General features: G+C 45.9%; 1 protein-coding gene across 1 annotated transcript in view; it reads right to left on the bottom strand.

Annotated features, from left to right (window-relative positions):
* Positions 1 to 3,449: 3,449 nt before the first annotated feature.
* CTCFL (CCCTC-binding factor like) overlaps positions 3,450 to 23,123 on the bottom strand; it is a 64,645-nt gene continuing 44,971 nt past the window's right edge. The window contains exons 5-8 of the mRNA XM_030213458.1: positions 22,482 to 22,642; positions 19,604 to 19,786; positions 8,006 to 8,126; positions 3,450 to 3,604 (exon numbers count right to left, since the gene is read on the bottom strand). Of these exons, the coding sequence (XP_030069318.1) occupies positions 3,450 to 3,604; positions 8,006 to 8,126; positions 19,604 to 19,786; positions 22,482 to 22,642 (620 nt within the window). The remainder of the gene's footprint in view (positions 3,605 to 8,005; positions 8,127 to 19,603; positions 19,787 to 22,481; positions 22,643 to 23,123) is intronic.

Genomic DNA, 23,123 nt, shown 5'->3' with positions numbered 1-23,123 from the left:
ATGGACCATTAGTCTGACCCAGTATGGCTATTCTTATGGTTCTGTCTCATAGAATGCATGGATTTGTAGTTTTGATTTTCTTGAGGAACTCACTGGGAACTACAGATCCCTGCTTGCACTGGGGCAGAACCAACCCTGGACTGGGCTGCTCAGTTAACAAGGGAGGTGAGGTAGCTATTTTACTGTGAGCTGGATCCCTTTTCATACTGTTCCCTGACAATCTAAGGGTGTGGTAAGGAAATAAGAATAGTACACAAATATGCTTCTGTCTACAAATGTGTGTTTAGTCATTAACTGTGCGCACAACACGCCCACACATACCCTTCAAGATAAAGAAGGGCCGTTGGCTGCCAATCCTCAAAGAACTAGGACTGGCAGAAATAAGACGAAAGTGAGAAGCACTGCAGTCAAGGTTCAGTCTGCAGGCACTAGGATTCCTGCACACTTCATCTTCCATAGTTATTAACAGCACTCCACCTGTGCACTGATGACCTGCCCATGTGCTGAAGACACTAGTCCTGCCTTGTACACGGCTCTTGTTTGGCTCATCTACTAAGTTCCTAACAGAGCTAAAATGCATAAATAAAGCATTTTAGATCCACTGACAAAGTCCTTCACGCATTACGTAACTTGTTGGCTTGTCTACCTTTAAATTAGCTTAGGATCTGTGGACCTTCCACATGCAAATGCCAGGCGCTTCAGACACTGATCCAAGGTTAACTGCCCAAATTCAGCAGTTGTAAAACAACGGTAATGTTATGTGTTTTCCTTACTGTGCTCTGCTCCCTGCAACTTCACTACTAACTTCAGCCTAGCTGGCAGGCAGCTAGCTAGCTCTCTGGTGAACGCAGGCTGCAGCTACTTTCTGATTGGCAGGAGGTGCTGTTCACTCATTGGTTAGAAGCAAAAGAGGGAAGCTAGTTCGCAGGAGCTGATTTGCTGTAGAAAATGCTCCATGCTTTTCAAAATTAACCAGGGTGGAGAACTCAAAGATCCCAGGGTGTGTAGCAAAAATGAAAGAAGTGGGCAAGGGACCACAGATTCCAGAAACAAACTCAGTACTTCAAGAAGATTTATTGAAGCACTGAGTTTGTTTTCTTTGTTTCTGGAATCCATGGTCCCTTTCCCACTTCGTTCACTTTTTTTTCAAAATTAACCAACACAAATCTACCCTTTCCGGCTGGTTCTGGGCCTGGTTGCAAACATTACCAACTGTTTAAATTAAGATGCCTACCAGTGAGAACGGGCATTTAGATTTTGCTCATTCCTTTTTCAATAGTAGCTCAAGGTGAGTTTCATTCAAGTATTTCCCTGTAGAGGACTTACAGAGGGTTAAGTGATTTGTCCAAGATCACAAGCAGAGCAGTGGGATTTCAACCCTTACTTTCTCTACCCACTGCTCTAACCATTAGGCTAGTTCTCTGTGGAGAGCTGAGGACTTCAAGCTCTCAGTGCCTGATGGAAAGAAGCAATGGACAGCCAAAATGCATGAAAAATCCACAGACACTCTGCATCAGAATACCATGTGGTTTAAGGAAGATGTCTGGACATTGAACATTCATTCGTCACCTGCAGTGATGTTGAAGAAACCATTAGTATCTTAAAACAGCCAAATATAAGGGATTATCTCTACTTACAACTTCTGTGGATTTCCTGTTAAAACACATCTGATCAGCAATGAAAGCAAACACAAGGTCTGGTATGAAGAAACACAGTGAAACTTGAAATCGCACAATAACCTCATGAAATTAATTTCAAATACATGCAGCAGGAATAATGCTGTAACTAGAGCAGGAATGAGCCGGGAAGTTACCCCAGGCACAAAACTCCAGCTGTCTCCTTGTTGCTGCTGCCACCGCATCCCCTCACTTGCTCTTCATGGGCGATATGGTGGAATTATTGTGTGAAATAAGCTAAACTGACAGAGTGTTAAGTTGATTTAGGGGTTTCTTGGTGTGCAGAAATATGACCTCTAGCATTTGGAGGGTGGAATATGGTATTCCTCAAGAGCCACTCTCTAATTTTAATATCCTGATGTCTAGAGTTGGGAGTTTTTTGTCACCTTTGGGAATTTTTTTTCATATGCAAATGATATTATTATTCAGATATAGAGAGGCCCCACTGCAGAAAGCTCAAGTCACCTAAAAAAAGCAGCGAGTCTACAAAAAACTACAGTCCAGGATACAAATTAGAATGTATTAAATTTCAGCCTTCAAAGACTCAAATTTTAGGTCTTGTTAGTGTTGGGGTTGTGGTCCATCGGTCCCACTGGACCACCAGGTCTTTTTAGTGTTTGGGGGGGTGGGGGGGGGGGGGGCTAGAGTCCACCAGACCTCCAGGCCTTGTGTGAAGAGGGGCAGGCTTAGGTTTGACAGGTCCAGGAGAAAATCCCGGACCTGTCAAACTCTAATGTCAGCTCCAAGCTGGTGTTAGATTGTAAGCTCTTTTGAGCAGGGACTGTCTTCTTCATGTTCAATTGTAAAGCGCTGCGTACGACTGGTAGCGCTATAGAAGTGATTTATAGTAGTAGTAGTAGTAGTAAGGTTTGTAGCAGGGGCAGCACCCTTGTTTGGCACGCTGCTCGCTGATCAAAAGGGAGGAATGCGGGGACCCTCGTTTGCATGCAATTAGCGGTCAGAGCCAATGAGTACGGTTGTTTCACATGCTCACTGGCTCTGATCCTGGGACGCAGGCAAACGCGGGGCCAATCCAGCGCTAATTGGCCTCTAGCGCCCTCGTTTGTTTCTGACCATCGGGGCCTGACTGCCTTTAGTGCAGAGGGTCGACCCCAACAGCTTCTCTCACTTCCAAGAGGTAGATGAGTCAGGATGGGATGGGGAGGTGACAGCAGCAGGAAGGAAAAGCAGGGGATCAGGAGGAATTAATGAGGGAGGGGGAAGTAAGCAAAAAGCCCAAGGCAGAGGACGCATATGAGAGGTGCCCCCAGGAGCAAAATTTTTTTGTTATGCAACTTTTCAAGATTTTCATCAACACATTATATGAGGCTTGCAAAGGTTTGCTTCCACCTCATGTGGTAGCTGTCAAGAAATTAGAATCTGTCTAAGGGATGCCTTGCTCTAAGTACAACTTTCTATTTCTACAAATTCTTTGAAATGGCATTACAGTTATGTAAATAAGCTGATTTTCATTCTTTTTTTTTAATGGGAGGTTTATTCTTCCCTGTTGGGTCAGGGTCCAAATGGTTTGTGTCCCCAGTCAGGCTGAGGATGTTAAATACTACTACTACTACTTAACATTTCTATACCCTATCCCCACTTAGCAGATCCAGAAGGGACCCTTAGCTCATGGGTCAGACCTGATATTTGATCTTAGCCGAAAGGAGGCAGACCATTCACCGAAAGGCAGAATGAGATTACTATTTAAACATTCTCCAACTGGCCGGAAACTTCAAGGCAAGCCCACAGAGGAGTGAAGGGCCTTCTCCGGGGTCACTTCTCCATCATGTTTAGGATCATCTCACATGTCACCTCTGTGCTCTGTTTGTCTTCCGAACTCATCTCTGCCAGCTCTGCACCAGCCACAGTCTCCTCAGTCAGCTGTTCACTTTTCATGATGCAAAATCTGCCTCTGAGTTGACCACTGGCTTCACAGAAAGAGATAAGATCTCAATTATGTAAACGTTAAGATTTAAAGGATCTTTGTTTAGTGTCATTCCACTTCCTTCATGGAAAAACATCATAAAAATTGGTAGGTCATACATTTTTCTTTCACTGGTGGCTCTTGCGTCATTTCACTTATTTTTTTTTTTGTGAGCGCTCTTTTTTCAATAGCAAGCACTACAAACTGAGTGCCAACTAAATTTTACAAAGTTGTGGAAGACTCAGAAGCCACCATTTCACTAGTCTTGCGTCACCTCACAGCTTACCCTATCCCTGGGTTTTCAGGGGCGGGAGTAAGTCCAGTTGTCCTGTCCCATTGGTACTCTATTTCACAATGGCATAAGCTGACCCAAGGCTGGCACTATTCTAAAATACAGAACTGATAGGATCACTCCTCCCTCAAAAGACCCAAGAATGGAGCAAACTGCGGAGCCCTGAGACAAAGGTGTGTGTGTGTGTGTGTGTCGGGGGGGGGGGGGGGGGGGGGGGAATGGCATCAGGCCCAGAGTTTTTTTTTTCCTTTATATATTCAGTGGTGCAGATTTTTATGGTGGGGTGAGATCATGGGGCTGGCTGTAAGGTCAATGTTTTTGGACAACTAAACAAAAAAGACATTTTGTTGTTTTCTTTTTTTTTTTTCTTTACTTCATTTGCAAAACAAGATAAAACAAAGGGAATTTTGCTTAAATTTCCTGTTTCATTCTTAATGAAACCCACTGCATTTCTAACCAGATTTCTGCAAGGCTATTCCTGTGTACTTTTTGGTACCAATTAGATATTGGACCAGCAAAGTACTTCAACAGTGACACCTTGTGGCAGAAAAAAGAACTTCAAACCTGCAAGAAGAGTGGGATTTCTTAAACTTGTATAACAGCACCATAGAAACATGAAGAACACATACTTTAACCTTGCCCTCCCCAAACACCACAATGGACAAATAAGATACAGATCAGCAGTTAGATATGTTAACAGGATAAACTATGGAACGGCCTCCCAAAAGCAGTGAAAATAATCCGTGACCATCTAAACTTCAGGAAATCACTAAAAACCACCCTCTTCAAAAAGGCTTACCCCACCAATCCAACGTAAATCCCCACACCCAGCAACACAACATAACCAATGATCGTACTGGACAATATACAATCTTCATCCTTTCCATCCTCATGGTGCCAGATACACACCTACCTCATTTCGACCACAATATAACCTGTATTTGTTATAAATTGGCTGGCGTACGCCTTTACGGTACTATGTAAGCCACATTGAGCCTGCAAATAGGTGGGAAAATGTAGGGTACAAATGCAACAAATAAATAAACAAAAGGCACAGCAAATGATACAAGAAACACATTTTAGGGGGCAAATTTACTTAAAAACATACCAGTAGGAAAGACTATTGTCTTTTCACTTTGGGTTATCACTGTAAAGCGGGTGTTCTTGTCCTAGTCCTCAGAATACAGCCAGTGAGTCTAGTTGTCATGAATATGTATGAGATACATTTAAATGCATGCCCTCCACCGTATATGCATATTCATCTCATGCCTATTCATTCTGGAAATCCTGAAAATTAGGCTAACTAACCCCCCCCCCCCCCCCCCCACACCTCCCGTTTACAAAGCTGCGCTAGTGAATAGGTTGTATCGGCATTAGTGCACCAGCAGCTGCTAGCACGGCTTTGTAAACAGGGGCCTAAGTGTGTCCCAAGGACAGGGTTGATAATCACTGCTGTAATGTTACTTGGGCCTGGAAACAGAGGGGTGGCAGATCTGTGGCCAAAATTCACTGCTTGGTTTTGGCCGAAAACCGAAGTCAGCCCCCACTCCTTCCACCACCACCAGCACTCCCTGAAACAAAGGAACTCCCAGTTCCTCCCTTCCACTTGCTGAAAGCCATGGCAGCCATTTTGGGATTGGAACCAGCAAGGGTAGGAGTGACTGCAGATGGCCACATTTGGACTACTGCAATCTTCCCAGCCTGCAGGCTGGCCAGCATGATCTCTTCTGGCAAATGGCTGTAACACCCTCCCCCGTGTCCACATAAAAACTCTGGGGTCCATATTCAAAGTGATTTAACCATCCAGAAATGGCTCCTGGCTGTCAAATTGCCTGTGCAGGGCTATCCGCTGATATTCAGTGGCACTTAACCAGTTAGTGCCACTGAATATCACCACAGACCGCCAAACTGTGGGTGATCTGGGGGCGGAGTTGGCAATTATGCAGTTACTAGTAAAAAAGGCCCGTTTCTGACACAAATGAAAAGGGCTCTAGCAAGGTTTTCTTCGGCTCCCCTGCAGCCACCCATGTCCAGTGACCCTCCTCTCCCCCTGCAGCCACCCATGTCCAGCGAACCTCCTCTCTCCCCTGCCCCCCCTCCTGCCACCCATGTCCAGCGACCCTCCTCTCTCCCCTGCCCCCCTCCTGCCACCCATGTCCAGCGACCCTCCTCTCTCCCCTGCCCCCCTCCAGCCACCCATGTCCAGTGACCCCCTGCCCCCCCCTGCAGCCACCCATGTCCAGCGATCCTCCTCTCTCCCCTACCCCCCTCCAGCCACCCATGTCCAGCGGCCCTCCTCTGGACATGGTTCAGCTGAGGCATGTTTTTTTTTTTCCCCCCGGGTTCTGAAGTTGACATCATAATGGCTACTGTGATGTCAGCCTGATCTACGGAGCCTAGCAGACCAACTCGGAATGAGCCACGGTCCCAGGCAGCAAGTCAGAACGTTGGAGGTGAGAATTATTATATAGGAAGTGCCGATATTCAGCACTTAACAGCCTAAGGGCTCTGTTTACTAAGCCATGTTATAGACGCGTTAGCACGCTCGCTAATTGTAGATGCGTTAAAAATGCTAATCCGCCTGAGTAAGCAGGGTCCTAAATTAAGTGGCCAAATCGGACCATGTAAAAGTCAGTCCTATCTTTATGTGGTTAAGTGCTGAATATCGCACTTAACCACATAAGAGATAGCTGGCCGCATAAACCCAGATACTCAGTGTCAGTGCCTGGGCATGACCCAGCACTGAATATCTGGGAATAACACCGGCAGTGGCCAAAACACTGCTCATCACCACTGGCTGAATATCGTTCCCTCTAGATCCTGTGTGTCTAGATAGGTTTCTGTAGTTGGGAAAGGGCATGAGCTGTCCTACTGGCTCAGATCTGGGTGTCATTCTTGAGCATGGTTTCTGCTCCCCAACGCTGACCAGGAATGCTGTGGTAGAAGTAACGCCTACTGGGTTTTAGAAGGAGTTACCACTTCCAGCCTCTGCAGGAGTAGCCTAGTGGTTAGGACAGCAGGCTGGTGGCAACTGGGGAAGCCAGGTTTGAAACCTCCCACTGAATCTCCTTTTGAACTTCAGGTAAGTCACTTCACCCTCTACTGCCTCAGGCACAACCAAGACTGTAAGTCCACTTACAGAGGGGAATAACATATGCACCTGATTGAAGCTCACCTTCAGCCTGGATTTAGAAAAGGTGAATGATTAAATCCAAATATTCTATCCATTCCTCTCACTGTGATGGCTCAACACCCTCCCTCTCAAGGGGTCAGAGCCTAAGACAATAAGAAAATTAGTTTTTAAAAGCAGTCACCGGCTGACTGGCAGAGAAACTTCCTTTGTAACCCTACAGCTATTTGGACACCCACTATAAGAAAAATAACCATTGGCTCCTGGTTATCTGTGGCTCTGTTCTGAGAATGGCTCTTGGGATATAGGTATGTTCTTATATACCACCTGCAAACCATAAAGCAGTGTACATTCAGGTACAGTACGTATTTTTCTGTCCCTGGAGGGCTCAGAACAGGGGCATAGCCAGGCCTCAATTTGGGGGGGGGGGGAGGTCTGAGCCGAAAGTGAAGGGGCACATTTTGCCCTTCCTCCCCGCTACTCTCCACTCCTGCCGCAACACCACATACCTGGGCAGGTGGAAGTCCCCGACCCCCACCAACAGAAACCTTCCTCCAGCGATTTTCAGCGCTGCACTGCCTGCGCCTTGCTCCCACCACCCCCACACGCAAGCTCGGTTTTAATTAAATTGCCTTGTGCATACTCAATTTCACTAAAATTGAGAATGGGGGGGGGGGGGGGGGGGTAGCAGGGCAGCACAGTGGCGAACATCGCTGGAGGAAGGCTTCTGCTTCTGGGCTTGAGGACCCCTGCCAACCAAACCTGCAGACCTTTAGTGGGCCTGAGTCCAAATTGGGGGAGCCCAGGTCCTCCCCATGGCTACGCCACTGGCTCACAATTTGTTTGTACCTGAGTCAATGGAAGGTGAAGTGACTTGCCCAAGACTACAAGGAGCCACAGTGGGATTTGAACAAGGTTCCCCTGGTTCTCAGCCTCCTACTCTAACCTACTCCCTCACTCCAATAACAATGCTGGTCCATTACCTTCTTTTCCCGTCTCACATATTACAGTCTCTCCTTTCTTTCTGCCTGTGCATTCCATCTCCAAGGCCTTGACTTTTCTCTGCATCAGCCTGCACTTCTCAAAATGCTTGTAGAGATTGTTCTGTAAGCAAAGCAGATCCTAACCACCACATTCAGTCCAGCATTATACATACATGCGTGTCCAACACAGGCCAATGGCTTCAGCGCCTACTGAAGGCAACTCAAAGGCTTTAGAAGAGTCTTGGTTTCACTGAACTAGATTTTGGAAATCATTTTCAATTCCTGCTCAGTTCAGCCATCTGAACATCTCATCTTCATAAGTATTGTTAATGATTTTCTATTTACAGGAAACCTTTTAGCCTTCATTCACGCCAACATGTTCGGCATTCCTGATGTAAAACAGCTGGCGTGGTGGTGGATATTTATAATGATTCTTTTGTTCACTGCAGGACAATACAGTAAAAGGAAAAAGCTGTAAAGCATTTGTTCTGCTGATCTGAGTAACAAGCTGTGCCATGTGCCATGCTGGGTCAAACCTAAGGTTCACTGAGCCCAATATCCTTTCACTGATAGTGGCCAATCCAGGTCACTCAGAAGAACCTGGCAGGAATACTGCAAGTGCAAAGTTGTGCTGAAGTTTTCTAGTCTCCCAGGAAGCAAAATCAAGCTAGAAATTTCTCTTTTTATTAATTGCTGATTTTATTTTCTTGAGGCACTCTCCCATTCCTTTACTTCTGAACCTAATCCAAAGCTGTCTCAACACCATCATCCTGACAGTAATATTTGCCAAAATTTTCACTAAGCATTTTACTCTCTTTTCTTTCTTTGGACTATCCTTTTTGGTGTCCCCAGATGTTTTTATTGGGGGGACATCAACATAGCCGCCGAGAGGGGGGGGCAGGGGGGACAAAGTTCCCCGGGCCCGGAGCCGCAGTCCCACCCGCCCTCCGTCGTCGACCGTCTGCCACCGGGCCGGGCCCCCTGGATTGAAATCACAGCGCCTCTCGCCTCCGTGTGAAAGCGCTGCAGGCAGCAGATCGCCTCCCTCCGGGCCTCCTTCCCTCCCTGTGTCCCGCCCTCGTCTGACATAACTTCCGTGAGGGTGGGACACAAGGAAGGAAAGAGGGCCGAAGGGAGGCGATCTGCTGCCCTGCTGCCTGCAGCGCTTTCATACGGAGGTGAAAGGTGCTGTGATTTCAATGCAGGGGGCCGGCGGGGGCGGCCTTGCCCCGGCCCAGTCTCTCGGCGGCTCGGCACATCAAAAAATGTTTCTTATTCTGACACCTTTGTTCCTGAACATAAGGTGTGCACCTCTGGAATTCCTGCTGGAGAGGGCGGTAAAAGCAGTAGCACAGATGGGTTTAGAAACACTTTGGACAAGTTCCTGGAGGAAAAGCCTACAAACCAGCAAGATAGACTTGAAAAAATCTGCTGCTTATCTTTGGGGATTGGTTGCATAGAATCTTGCTAATTGTTGGGATTCTGCCAGGTACTTGTGACCTGAATTGGCCATTTTTGGAATCAGGATATTGGGCTTGATGGACCTTTGGTCTGAGTTAATATGGAAGTTTTCATGTTCTTACATTCACCTCTTCTCCCATTTCCCATTTTTAAAACGTTTCTTCCCCCGCCCCCCTCCACCTCTTTGTGCCACATCCAAGCTTCAGAGTAAAGTATCTGCATGGCCTTGCTTTGGCTAAGTAGGAAATGTTTTCAAAGACTAGGGGACAAGGAAGGACTAATGGAAAGAAAATGATCAGATAAGACCTAATTTCTCCTTCTATTATGTAGTTTCCCACTATTCCAGAACCTGTATAAAAGCAATCCCTAGAATGGGTGAGATCCTGGCACCGCCACCCTGAGGACTGAATCCCCAAAACTGGTTTTTGGGTATGCTGCAACGTCCACCCTGTAGTGCTCAGCAAAGGTATGCAGTGTCAACCATGTCGCTGCCTTGCAAATATCTGCCGGAGACAGCAAGGTAGTCCCCACCGAGGATGTTGCTGTATGCCTCGTAGAACCCGCAAGGTCTGAGAAGCCTGCTTCCACACAAGCAAATAAGCTGATGCGATAGTCTCCTTCAGCCATCTAGGAACTGTGGGTTTGAAAGCCATGAGGCCACAACTCTGTTTATCAAAAAGCACAAACAGTCTGTTCAATTTGAAAAACCCATTTGTGACTTCCAGATATCTAATGAGGACTCTATGTACATTGAGAAGCTTCAAGGAAGAACCTCTTTGTCCTCTCTGTGAAAGGACAGAAGCTCCATATATTTGTCAAGATGAAATGCTGATACCACTTTTGAAAGAAAGAAAGGAATGATACGCAGGGAGACCCCCACCTCTGAAAGCAGAGAAAGGGATCCCAACAAGAGAAAGCCTAAAGTTCCGAAGCCCTACATGCTGATGCAACCGCCATCACAAACATTGTTGTTAGTGTAATATCTTTCAAGGAGGCCTTCTAGAATGACTGAAAAGGAGAAATTAGATCTTACCTGCTAATTTGCTTTCCTTTAGTCCCTCCGGACCGGACCAGGATTGGACTGATGGGTTGTGCTCGCCTACCAGCAGGTGGAGACTGAGAAAAAACTCTGACTCTAGAGAGCCAATAGGAGCCCTGGCCATGTGACCTTAGCCTCAGTATTTGAATAACAAAGCAGGAAAGAAAGAAAGACCTTCTGTGCCGTATGGAATCCTAGCAGCCACAAAGCACTCGGCAATGCCAAGTATCAGAGCTCACCAGCAACTCTCACCAGAGAAGTGGTATGGCCCGATATGTATTACAGCTCACCAGCAACTCTCACCAGAGAAGTGGTATGGCTCACTTGTACTATAGCTCACCAGCAACTCTCACCAGAGAAGCGATATGGCTCACATGTAATATAGCTCACCAGCTACTCTCCCCAGAGAAGTGGTATGGCTCACGTATAATATAGCTCACCCGCAACTCTCACTAGAGAAGTGGTATGGCTCACTTGTCTTATAGCTCACCAGCAACTCTCACCAGAGAAGTGGTATGGCCCACTTAAGATTTTATATATATTCCATCAACTGAGCTTACCAGCAACTCTCACCAGAAAAGTGGTAAATCATATTTAAGGTTTTATAGATATTCCAGCAACTGAGCTCAGCCACAACTCTCACCAGAGAAGTGGTATGGCGTATTTAAGGTTTTATAGATAGATTCCAACAATTGAGCTCACCAGCAACCACCAGAGAAGTGGTATAGACCACGTAAAGTTCTGTATATATATAGTATTGTTCCACGAATCGTAAAGGAATGAATACACTTCCTACTGAATACACTTCCTACTTAATAAAAGAAGCTAAAGAGTAGAGAGAACATGGGAGGGGCCTGGTCCGGTCCGGAGGGACTAAAGGAAAGCAAATTAGCAGGTAAGATCTAATTTCTCCTTCCTTAGCATCCCTCCGGACCGGACCAGGATTGGACTGATGGGAAGTACCAAAGCAGTAATCTGAAGGGAGGGACCCTATGAAAACTGCAGAGAAATGTTCATGCTGCATAGTCCACCTGGCGACAACTAACATGTAGTGTGTCCCAATGAGCAAAATAAAATGAAACTAGGACTAAGTTGCCAACTTACCAATGTGCACCGAGAGCACCAAAAATCGCCGTAGTAAGAATAGAGCCCGCTTCTGAAGTTGTGGAATATGTTGTAATACGCTGTGGAACTGCCCTCTCAGCCAGAAGAGAAATAGACATTCTCATTTCCTTGATCCTTCGCGATATAGCGGGTTAGAAACAATGAAAAACTTTTACGCCTACTGGCTAGAAGGACAAAACCAATAAGAAAAAACCGATTGGGAAAGGTGAAAACTTTAAACTACAGCAGACCGAAAAGAAGTTACCAACCGTAGAAGTATTCCACACATAGATCTACTTGCTGCAATGGCTACTAGGAAACACTGCTTGAAGAGGAAAACTTTATAGAAAACGTTATGGCTACTAGAAAACAGAACTTTAAGAGTCTGTTCACCTAGTTCACCTAGCTGATGGACGAAGCGGGGGGTACAGGTGCAGGACTCCTTTAAGAAACCGCTTTGACAGTGGATGCTGCATAAGCGTGCGGTTGTCAACAGTATCATGCATCACTGATAGAGCTGCCAAATGAACTCTAATGGATGAGTAAGACAGACAAGATTTCGCAAGATGCAGAAGATATTCCAAAACATGCAAAATGGATACTGTTTGTGGAATGAAGTGGCGAGAGGAGCACCACAGAGTGAACCGTCGCCACTTTGATTCATAGGACTTTAATGTAGATTTCTGTCTGGAAGCAATTAAAACTTGAAGTACTTCCTGCGAAAATATCAAAGATGTTGCGGACCCAGTAACCACGCCATAAGTTTGAGTGACTGGGGGTCCGGATGTAGAAGGGTGCCTTGGTTCTGCGTAAACACCTAGTGAGATGACGGAAGAAACGCATAAAGAAGGTTGAAAAACCCCTGCTGGACGTTGGCATCTGTCCCTGTCTCCGTCAAGACTGTTGCTGAACGGAAGAAGCAAGAAATGTTCGTGAGCCTGAAGGCAAAAAAAGATAGCCCTGAAGTGTCGCAGTGAGGAAGTAAGGCTGAAAAAATGAGAGTCCATTCACCTAAATGCAGGGTGACACAACTAAGAAAAAATGAGTACAAACTCAAGAGTATACTCTTAACTCCTCCTTGGCGGATGACCTAACCCATTGCCATGGCAAGGACCAACATAGCTCTCTCCGCCTTGTTTGTCAGTAGGGAAAACAAAATTCACCCGAAGGTAAAACGAATTGCTGAGGTCCCCCAGAAAAAAAATATATACAAACAAGCTTCTGCCAAAAAGTGTACTGCACGAAGCATCCCAATGCCAGAACTAAGGTTCTTGAGATAACTAGATGACACTTAAATAGCGTGATTGATGACCCTGAGATTCGCAATAGGATGAAGGAAAATTCCTTCTTGGGCCTTAGAAAGTAAAATTGCATTCTGCAGAATAGAGCGAGGAAATGGCCGAAGGCCCAAGGTCACCAAGAAAAATATAAACTGAGATGTTTGCAGAGGAGACAAAAGACTGTGCGCCAACCTGACTAAACAAAGAGAAAATCAGAGATATCTGATGAGAGATCAAATGAGAGGCCTGGCTACAATCACCACCCAACCTAGAGACTGTAAGAAATGCAACACCCGGTGCGTGACCTGAGAACTCTGCTGATAAGACTTTCTCCAATTAGGTAGTCGTCTAGGTAAGAATAAAATGACCCTAAGAGCGCAATGAACATCCTCTTAGATCTATAAAAGAACGGAAGAGAGAGTACTGCTGAAAATGACCGGTTAATGCATAAGCAAAAAACTAGCCATTCTCTGGATCCTGAGGAGAAGAGGAAGGGTGACCAAGGACACCAGTTAAATAGGGCTACAAACTCCAACCCTATCTCTATGGCGTTCCATAGTTGGGTAAGTTCTGAATATAGATGCTATGGTAGTACGCTCCGGACAGAAAAGAATTGTCCCAGTATGAACGTAATTTCTTAATCCACATACCAGTAATCCACGTACCACGGTCATGCGTCCTCCCTCACTGAGATGTAGATTGTAAGCTCCTTTGAGCAGAGAACGTCCTTCTTTGTTAATTTGTACAGCGCTGTGTAACCCTAGTAGCGCTCTAGAAATGTTAAGTAGTAGTAGTAGTAGTACCAGACTCACACCCAATAGATATGAATGTTGAGCTTGTTTCAGGTTAAAACACCGAACCTAGGCCCAGGGTCCCCGGTGTTCCTAGTGGTGAACAGCCATGGCAAATATTGTATGCGTTAGTTTGCAGAATTACTGCAAAGCTTTGCTTTTGGAGCAGAGATTTCTGTTCGATACTCTCGTGAGAGGTTTTTTTTTTTGTTTTTTTTTTTTCTCTAATGCTGTTCTGGCTGTAGAAAGGTGGACATTTGAGCTTCCCCAGAATGGCAAAACTTATGTACCTATGCCCATTAGATATGAATGCTGGACTTGATGGACTTTAGGCCTTACCCAGCATAACCATACTTATGTACCTATGGCATAAATACACAGGAAGTGAGTGAATCCCCTTCCAATTGAAAGAACACTCATTTTCATTCTATGCGCCTTCACTCCAAAGGACAAACTTGGAAATTACCTGTAACGAAAAAAGTGAAGTTGTGCCACAGCCACTTGGTGAAGGCAGTGTAGACAAGACTGTATCTGAATTCAAGAAAGCTTGATATAACATCAGGTCTCTAAGGAAGAGGAAGAGATAGCAGATGGTATGTATAGGCATACTGGACCAAACCAGGATGTTTATAATCTGCCAATGCTGAACTGATAGAGTAGAGACAAACACGAGTAGATGGTTTGAGGACCGTCCACTATCTTTAAGTGAAAGGATGACTTTATTCTCTAAGTGACCATATGTCCCGTAAAAACCAGAAGAAAGCTAAAATGAAATATGAGAGGCTTCAAGGCAGTTGGAAAAGAAGGGAAGACATGAATAAAGCATGCCTGCTAAGGCAGCTGAGTGATTGGGAGCTTGGTAGACAGGACTGTCCCTCAGAGAATATGAAAGAGCTGATATATCCCCATGGCATCTGAACAATATACTGTATGCCTCTAGAGAAGGCTTCTTAAAGTCGGAAAAAGAAAACACTGTATAACACTACAGCCATTGAGAGTGATTGTCTGTTAAGTTCTTAAAACACTATATAACATCATAGGCATGGAGTAAAATGCTTGAAAGGAACTAAGATATTATGGTCAGAATTGCAAAGTACCAATCAATTGACTCTTAGACAATGTAGTCCTATTCACCAGGGAATGAGAAAGACAGAAATTTACTCTATGCCTATAGAGAAAGTTTCTAAAGTTCTTAAAACACTGTATAATACTACAGCTATTGAGGAAAATGCTTGAAATGAATTATGATATTATGATAAGATGTAGATTTTCCACCAGGCAATGAAAAATGACCGAGCACCAGAAAAAACTAGTGTTAACAGCCCCGTGATACATAGAAATTTAAAAGAAGAAAAGCTTGTTATATATCTATATATGAAAGGAGCCCCCTTTCAACCAAATATTGCCTGCTGATGTGAAGAGCATTTTAGAATACGCCGTTCAGCACATACAAAAGTGTACACATCTTGGAGCCGAACTGCTCTATGAACTGCAGCCTTACCTTCAGCAGAGAAATCCCCGACTGATAAGATGGAGGGAGAAACAAAATGGCCGCCGTTTGCGCCACTGGCCCCGTGGCGATCGACAGCGCGCCCGACACCTCCGAACAAGTGGAGCCCAGTGGAACGGCGAAAAAACAACAGCCGGCGAAAAAGGCCCCGAAAAAACCGGAGGCAGCACCGGACCCGAAGAAACCTAGAAGGGAGAGTAAAATTTACACGTTCCGGCTGCGTGAACTGCGCGATGCTGACCGACAGCAGCTGTTTGAACTTTTAAGCCATATCGGAAAAAACAGGTGGCTGCGCTTACGCGGTTCGCACCTTTCTTTTCTTTTTTTCTTTTTTTCATTTGTTTAAACTGCCGCCGCCAAAACGCAAGAAAATGGAGGAAATTAAATCTGACGAGAAAAATCGCTGTTTAAAGTCTCAGACACTAAATTATTTTCTTCTTTTTTTTTTTTTTATAACCCCTCAATTATAATAAAACACTGGAGCTGCCTGCTCGTTAGAAGTCTGGGGAAAGAAAGGCTGCTTCTTTGAATTTCCTTTTATTTAATTCTTTTAAAGCAGCTGCCTGTTAAAAGTGGCTGCCTCTCCCAAAGACGGTACACCTTTCCAGAGAAAGGGACGGCCCTTCCCTGCTAAGCCAGGGAGATGGGGAGGAAGGGGGGTGGACTCGAGACACCCGAGTTTAACACCCCCGAGGCTGTCAAAGAAAGAAGAGAAAGGAAACCCTGTCAAGCCTCTAAATAAGATTCCAGGCACAGAAGAATTATCACAAATATCTGTAATATCTAAAGAGAAAAGGAGAGAGACTAATGGGCTCACTTCCTACCTGCTGGGAGACTGAGAAAATACTGAGGCTAAGGTCACATGGCCAGGGCTCCTATTGGCTCTCTAGAGTCAGAGTTTTTTCTCAGTCTCCACCTGCTGGTAGGCGAGCACAACCCATCAGTCCAATCCTGGTCCGGTCCGGAGGGATGCTAAGGAAGGAGGCTTCTGCAAAGCCCAAAGGATTAAATTAAGATTCCACTCTGGGCACAGCATACGAAAAGGACACTGCAAGTGGCCCATTTCTCACAAGGATCGAGGTGAGCCGCAAGACACATCTTCTGTAGCTGGCCCCAAAACAGGCCAAAACTTCAACCTGAACTTTTAGAGAACCCAACACCAATCCTTTCTGAAGGCCTACCTTGAGAAACACTAGGATGTCGGTGATCTCAGCAGAGAAGGGAGAAAGTCCATGCTCAGAACACCAGCCCTTGAACGTTATCTATAAACTCACATACGCCACAGATGTAAAGTGTTTTTGAGCCTGAAGCAGAGAACCCCATCGGTCCATGATCAGCTGAAATCCCTGGCTGGAAAGTTCCAGGTCCAAGGAGTAAACCCTAAGAAAGTCCACCTCCACATTCAAGGACCCAGCAATGTGAGTTGCCGACAAGCAGAGAAGATTTTTCTCCACCCAGCTCGCGAGGGAGGCTGCCTCAACCACCTTGCTTATTGATATATATGCCACTGCAATCACATTGTTGGAGAAAACTTAGACCGGAGCCCCCGCCAGAAAGGAAGCAAAGTTGCACAAGGCATTCTGCACTGCCCTGAGCTCCAAGTGATTTATCAACCACTGAGACTCCTTTTCCATGTGCCCATGTGCCCTGTGTGGAACTTGTAATGAGCTCCCCAACCTGACTTGCTTGTGTCCATTGTCACCACCTCTCATGCTGTTATTGGAAAGGGAGCTCCAATGTCAAATTCCTGGGTGACAACCACCACTGCATACTCCATCTGGCAACCAGTGTCCAAGAAAAGTGAAGGCCATACTTTTGTGACACTGGAGACCAGCAGCGGAGAAAAGACTCCTGTAAAGGCCACATAAGAGCCCTTGCCCATGGAACCACTTCCATCACTGCCCCCAGAACCTGGACATTCCTGGTGCTGTGACGAGACCAAAGGGTAAAGCCCTGAATGGAAATGATGGCCCAGCACTGCAAAACGTAGAAACTTCTGATGCGGTGGCCATATGGGTATATGCAAGTATACCTCCATGAGATTGAGGGAAATTTTCTCACTGGAACTGAGGTTATGACTGCTCTTAGTATTTCCATGTGAAAGCAAGACGTTCAGAGACAGTGGTTTAGACCTTTGAGATCTAAGACTGGACGAAAGGTGCCTTCCTTCCTCGGGACAATGAAATAGACAGAGTATCTGCCTTGTCCCTTTCAGTCTGGGGAACTGGAACAATGGCCTGGAGTGCCAGCAAGGAATCTACGGTGGCCTGAATCTCGACCTCCATTGTTCCCTTTCAACAAGGAGACTGCCAGAAGAGAGGAGCAACCAGGCAGGAAAACTCCAACTTGTAACCTTCTGTAAGAATATCCAGAACCCACTATTCTGACATGATTTTGGCCCACTCCTCCTGAAGACGTCCTCCTACCGGAGGAAGAGAAGACTAGACCAGCCTCACATCATTGCGAAGCTCTGGAGGCATTGGCACTCTAGCTGTCTGCATGAAAGGAAGACTGGCGTGCCTGAAAGTGGAATTTCTGACCATACTGCCTTCTAGTTTCCTATCTTGTAGGTCTTTTAGGGCAATGCTCCCTTCTACTAAGAAGGTGGTCTTCTTAGTCACTGCTGTAACAAGGGAGTCCACCCTCAGAAGCTGAAATTTCTTTCTCCTCCAGAGCCAACAGATCGAGGTGAGCAATGGCTCTTTCCACTCTCAACCCATCCGGTGAGACCCATTCTGCTGTAATCAGGTCCTGAATGTCAGGATGCATTGGGAATGCCTTAGAAGGATCTCTAAGCCCCCAAACAGAAGGCTCCTCAATAGAAAGCACCATCACTGCCTCAGAAATAAGAGTACTGAGCTCTTCTTTATGAAACAACCTCAGTACTTTCAGGTCAACTCCCTCCTCTAACAACTCCTTCAATGACGGCTACTCTGAATAGACCAAGGCCACATCAGATAAGGAGGGAGAAGCAGAGAGCTTCACCTGCCCACTTCTGGAGGTCTAAATGAGATTTCTTAGGAGCTGGAGGGGCAGCAGGGCAAGAAACTGTAGCACCTTGCTGCAACTCCCTGCTTCAGTCAACATACCTGGTATAAGAGCAAGACAAACTCTGGAGAAAACAAAGATCCTGATACAGCTGAATGCTCTCTTGGGTCCTGAGGTTGTAAAATGGTGGCTGTGCTCCACGCATGATCAGACAGAGGCTGTTTCTCACTGCCAGTCAGCCCCAACAAAATGGCGCCCGTTCCCACGCTCTCCTGCATCGAACTGTGCATCAGCCCTGCTGGAGAACCTGAAGTCCCCGGCATATTTGGATGCTGTGCCAAATCCAGACATGCTGCTGCCAACCATTTCCTCTGTGTCCCCCAGGATTCACAGCTCACTTGCACTGCAATGCCCTCACACTGGCTGGCGGGAACACTGCTTAACTGCTTCTGCAGGAGTTGCCATTTATCCTGTCAAAAGCACCGCACCATGCGGTCCCAAGCAGTGACTCAAGATCCCTCCCCTGCACCAAGTAGAACTTGTAGCCCTCCAAGTGGTTCTGAGTCTAACTTTAGTCAGCCTTACCACTGCCGGCTGCTCCCCCCAAGCTCACAGCCTCCTCAAGTCACCACCAGATGAGACAGAATCAGGACTGATACTCTATCCCATTCTCTCCAGTAAACCTCTCTCCTTCTCCTCTCTCTTTTTTTTAAAGGTTGTTGTGCTGGAAAGGAGAGTTCCATAGGAAAGTGGGGAGAAATGAAGGGAGGGAAGAAGTAAATTTGCAGGGCACCAGAGACAGAGATCTGAAGACCTTCAGACTCAAGCCACCCGCAAAGCTCAACTGGAGACCTGTTGACCAACTGGACCAGGAGCACAGTAAGAACCAGAGACTGAAAAGTGTATCCATCCACCTGCTGGAGATAGAAAATACGGAGGAGCTGGATTGGATGCCAAGAGAGATATGACTCAGCTCAGTTTTCAGTGCTCTGTCTCCACCTGCTGGTTGATGGACACAACTATCCCACAGGTTCTGGAATAGTGGGAAGCTATGTTATGGAAATTTTAGTTTGCTAAGAGAAGGGAGGACAACACAAGGACCCTTGTGGGTGGCCCACAAGACTTAACTCTCATTAGCTTTAAACTCCCCTCTCATTCTTGTACTTGCTCTAATATTCAACACTTCTTATCCTCAATAAACAAGGAATCCTGAGGACATCTCCAAGGATCTGCCAACAGGTGCAGCTGAAGAGTAATTTATAAGTATCTCCCATCCCCCCCCCCCCCCCCCCCCACCCGGCCGGACCACAATGGCTTAACCATAGGTGAATTGTAATGAAAAGGGTGCTTAACACACTTTCTCAATTTACAGATGCAAAATGCAATTTAACATGAGTTCTGTAGACGGATGACCCATTGCCTTACCCAGCGAGTGAAGCTCTTGTCACACATGAAGCACTTGTGAAGTAAGGGTACAAAGTTGGGGTCATGGTACTTCTTGGAGTGCAGGGTCAGGAGCTGCTTCTGCCTGAAGCACTTGCCACAGCACGGACAGGTGAAAGGCTTCTCTCCAGAGTGAGCGCACTGGTGGGAGGTCATGAGAGACTCCTACAGCCACAGGAAAAAGCATATGCAATTTGCAGATAAGCATTACTACACACAGAGCAGCTCTCTGAAATGGTACGTAAGGGAAGGCTGGTCTGGCAATACTACTACTACTACTACTACTTATCATTTCTATAGTGCTACAAGGCATATGCTACACCATACAGTGCATTCAGTAAGAAGGAAATGTACTACTTGTACAATTTTGACCTGGCACTTTCTTACTGTTCCTTTGGGCTTCCAACTCAGGGTCTGATGCAATTTGTGCACAAACTACCTGTGGGCAAAGCTTCAGAAATGCATCGGAAGCACAGAACATTTAAATTCCCTGGTAATGAAGTTATCAGGTATTCAGACCAGATGCAGAGAAGTGTGCAGAAGACCTGAAAGTCAAGCTCAGGGGTTTCAACTTTAGCACTGCGGAGGACTAAAGGGTTAACTTGTTATCTCATGGTCAATGCTAGTGAGGATTTTATGTTCATTTTTTCCTCTTTAATGTAACAGAGGGAGTAGGGTTACCATTTTTTGTCCTCATAAAAAGAGGGCACTTGCCCCACCCCTATCATGTCCCCTGCCCGCCCCTTTCACGCCCTGTCCCGCCCCTTTCACACGCTTGGCCTGCCCCGGTCACCCCCTCCCCCGTCATCTCCTCCCCCCCCCCAGCACCTCCCCTCCCCTTATTCTACTATTCCTGGTGGTCTAGAGGTACCTCTTTGGGGCAGGAAAGAGCCCCCTCTTTCCTGCCCGGCGCGCTCCTGCCAGCTCAGCTGCCCTGCATCCTGTGAGTCCGGCTCTCAGTGTTTCAAAATGGCCGCCGAGAGTTGAAGTCTCGCGAGGCTGCTTCAACTCTCGGTGGCCATTTTGAAACGCAGGATGCAAGGCTACTAGCACCAGCGCTCCGGGCAGGAAAGAGGGGGCTCTTTCCTGCCCCGAAGACAAGAGGTACCTCTAGACCACCAGGGATAGTAGAGTAAGGGGAGGGAAGGGGAGTCCCGCCCCCGCCAGCCTGCCCGTTTGTCCAGAAATCCGGACAAACGGGCAGGCTGGCCAAATCCGTCTGGACATGTCCTCAAAAAGAGGACATGTCCGGGTAAATCTGGACGTATGGTAACCATAAGAGAGACGGAACTAAGTACAAAAAAGGTCCAAGCAGAAAAACAGCACAAAGGGCCTTTAAAAACAAAAGGAACACAGTTCTTTCATCAAAAGAGTCCTTTAATAGTAAAATTTTACTATTAAAGGACTCTTTTGATGAAAGAACTGTGTTCCTTTTGAAGGCCCTTTGTGCCATTTTTTTCTCTTTACCATGAGCAAACAAGACCTGCAACTTTTTCTGGCTCCCATGAAGAGGTGAAGCTGAGAGAGGAGGTGTGCTGGAACAAATAAAAAAAATGTTGGGCCGATGAAGAAATTGGTATTTGCAAAAATTGTGTATTGGCAGTTCAATTTATTCCACAAAACTGTCTGGACAGAACCGCAGTCCAGCATGTGCATACATGTGTTTACATGTAACTTCAGCTCAGAACCCGGGTTGGGATCTACCACCTGGGCTTCGTTCTCAACTTCCAAAAAAATGTCCTTTATTTGAAATCCTCCTCTACCTGCGATATTCATAGGTTGGTCACTGCACTCATGGCTCTGGGCCCCAAGCACTAGATGTTACCCATCATTCCCTGCTCCTGGAGGTGGGGACACAGACTCCACAACATCTCCAGCCCCAGCTGACCCAAGAAGGTTGAGAAGTGGGGCCGACTGGTGTGAACTGACTGCTCTTTAAGTTAAACATAAGTATGATATGTGACCCACTGAGCAAAAAGGTACCAAAAGCGGATTTACAAATAACAAAGATAAAGGCTGCAAAAGTTTGGAGGGGCAAGTTTCATTTTTGAAAAGTTTGTGTACTATAGGGTCAGCAGAATGCGACTATGTAATTTTTTTCACAACTTTGATGTTTTTCATATTTTACAGCCTAAAAACTGCAGGCACTTTAAATGGGGTATGTGATTTCTGGGGTTAATTACTTTTTTTATTGATAAACATTTCTCAGTTTTTAAAGATGTAATTAGTCCATACCTGAGGCTGAAAGTTTGCAGGATTATGCAGCTGACATCCCTCTATCTTGTGATATAAATACCGGTAAGTCACATACCGCACTTTTGGTATCTTTTTGCTCAGTGGGTCACAAATATTGTTGCATAGGAGTGACACAAACTGAAAAAAAATCCCATTTACACAGTAATAATTCCTAAGTACATAAGTAATGCCACACTGGGAAAGACCAAGGGTCCATCGAGTCCAGCATCCTGTCCACAACAGTGGCCAATCCAGGCCAAGGCCAAGGGCACCTGGCAAGCTCCCAAACGTACAAACATTCTATACATGTTATTCCTGGAATTGTGGATTTTTCCCAAGTCCATTTATTAGTCGAATATGAACTTGTGCTTTAGGAAACTGTCTAACCCCTTTTTAAACTCTGCTAAGCTAACTGCCTTCACCACATTCTCCGGCAACGAATTCCAGAGTTTAATTATGCGTTGGGTGAAGAAATATTTTCTCAGATTTGTTTTAAATTTACTACACTGTAGTTTCATCGCATGCCCCCTAGTCCTAGTATGCACAAAGAAAGACAAACACACTGACAACACACATCCTTTCCCCTGCCCTCTCCCTGAAACATTAAGAGAAAGGAAGGACAAACCTGTTTACAGACATAGCTGCAATGGTCACACTTGAATTTCTTTTCGTCCCGGTGCCCACGCTGATGCTGGATGAGGGGGTAGCGCTCATGAAAAATGGCATCGCAGTAACGGCACTTCATCCCTGCATCCACATAACTGTGCAGCTTTCGTAAATGAACTCCTGAAACACCCCCACCCACCCCCAGAGACAAACAGTTTAGCTGAAGCAGAGAGTTTGACAGCCATTTGGGAAGAATATTTTCCCTATGAATTTAACAGAACTTATTACAACCACCATCAGAAAGGGAAAAGGTGGCTCAATATTTATGGGTATTATTTATCAGCTCGTATCTTTTTCCAAGGTGAGTTACATTCAGATATGGTTAATGTTTTTCCTGTCTTTGGTGGACTCAGTTTGCTTGCACCTGAAGCAACAGAGGGTTAAGTGACTTGCCTAAGGCTACAAGGAGCTGCAGTGGGAAATTAACCCAGTTCATTGAACTAGCCATTAGGCCACGCCTCCATTAACTTAATGATTAGAGAATAGGTGGGGAACTGATGGGCTGATGATCGGAAGCAAACACAGGTGCTAGAGGCTGTTAGCGCGCCATACTAGCTACCACCCCATGATCAGAGCTCTCGAGCATGTGAAACAACGCCCT

This window comes from Microcaecilia unicolor, chromosome 8 (assembly GCF_901765095.1).
Source record: "Microcaecilia unicolor chromosome 8, aMicUni1.1, whole genome shotgun sequence".
Lineage (NCBI taxonomy): Eukaryota > Metazoa > Chordata > Amphibia > Gymnophiona > Siphonopidae > Microcaecilia > Microcaecilia unicolor.
The sequence above is the reverse complement of the archived record's forward strand: the minus strand, read 5'-3'. Positions and strand labels throughout refer to the sequence as shown.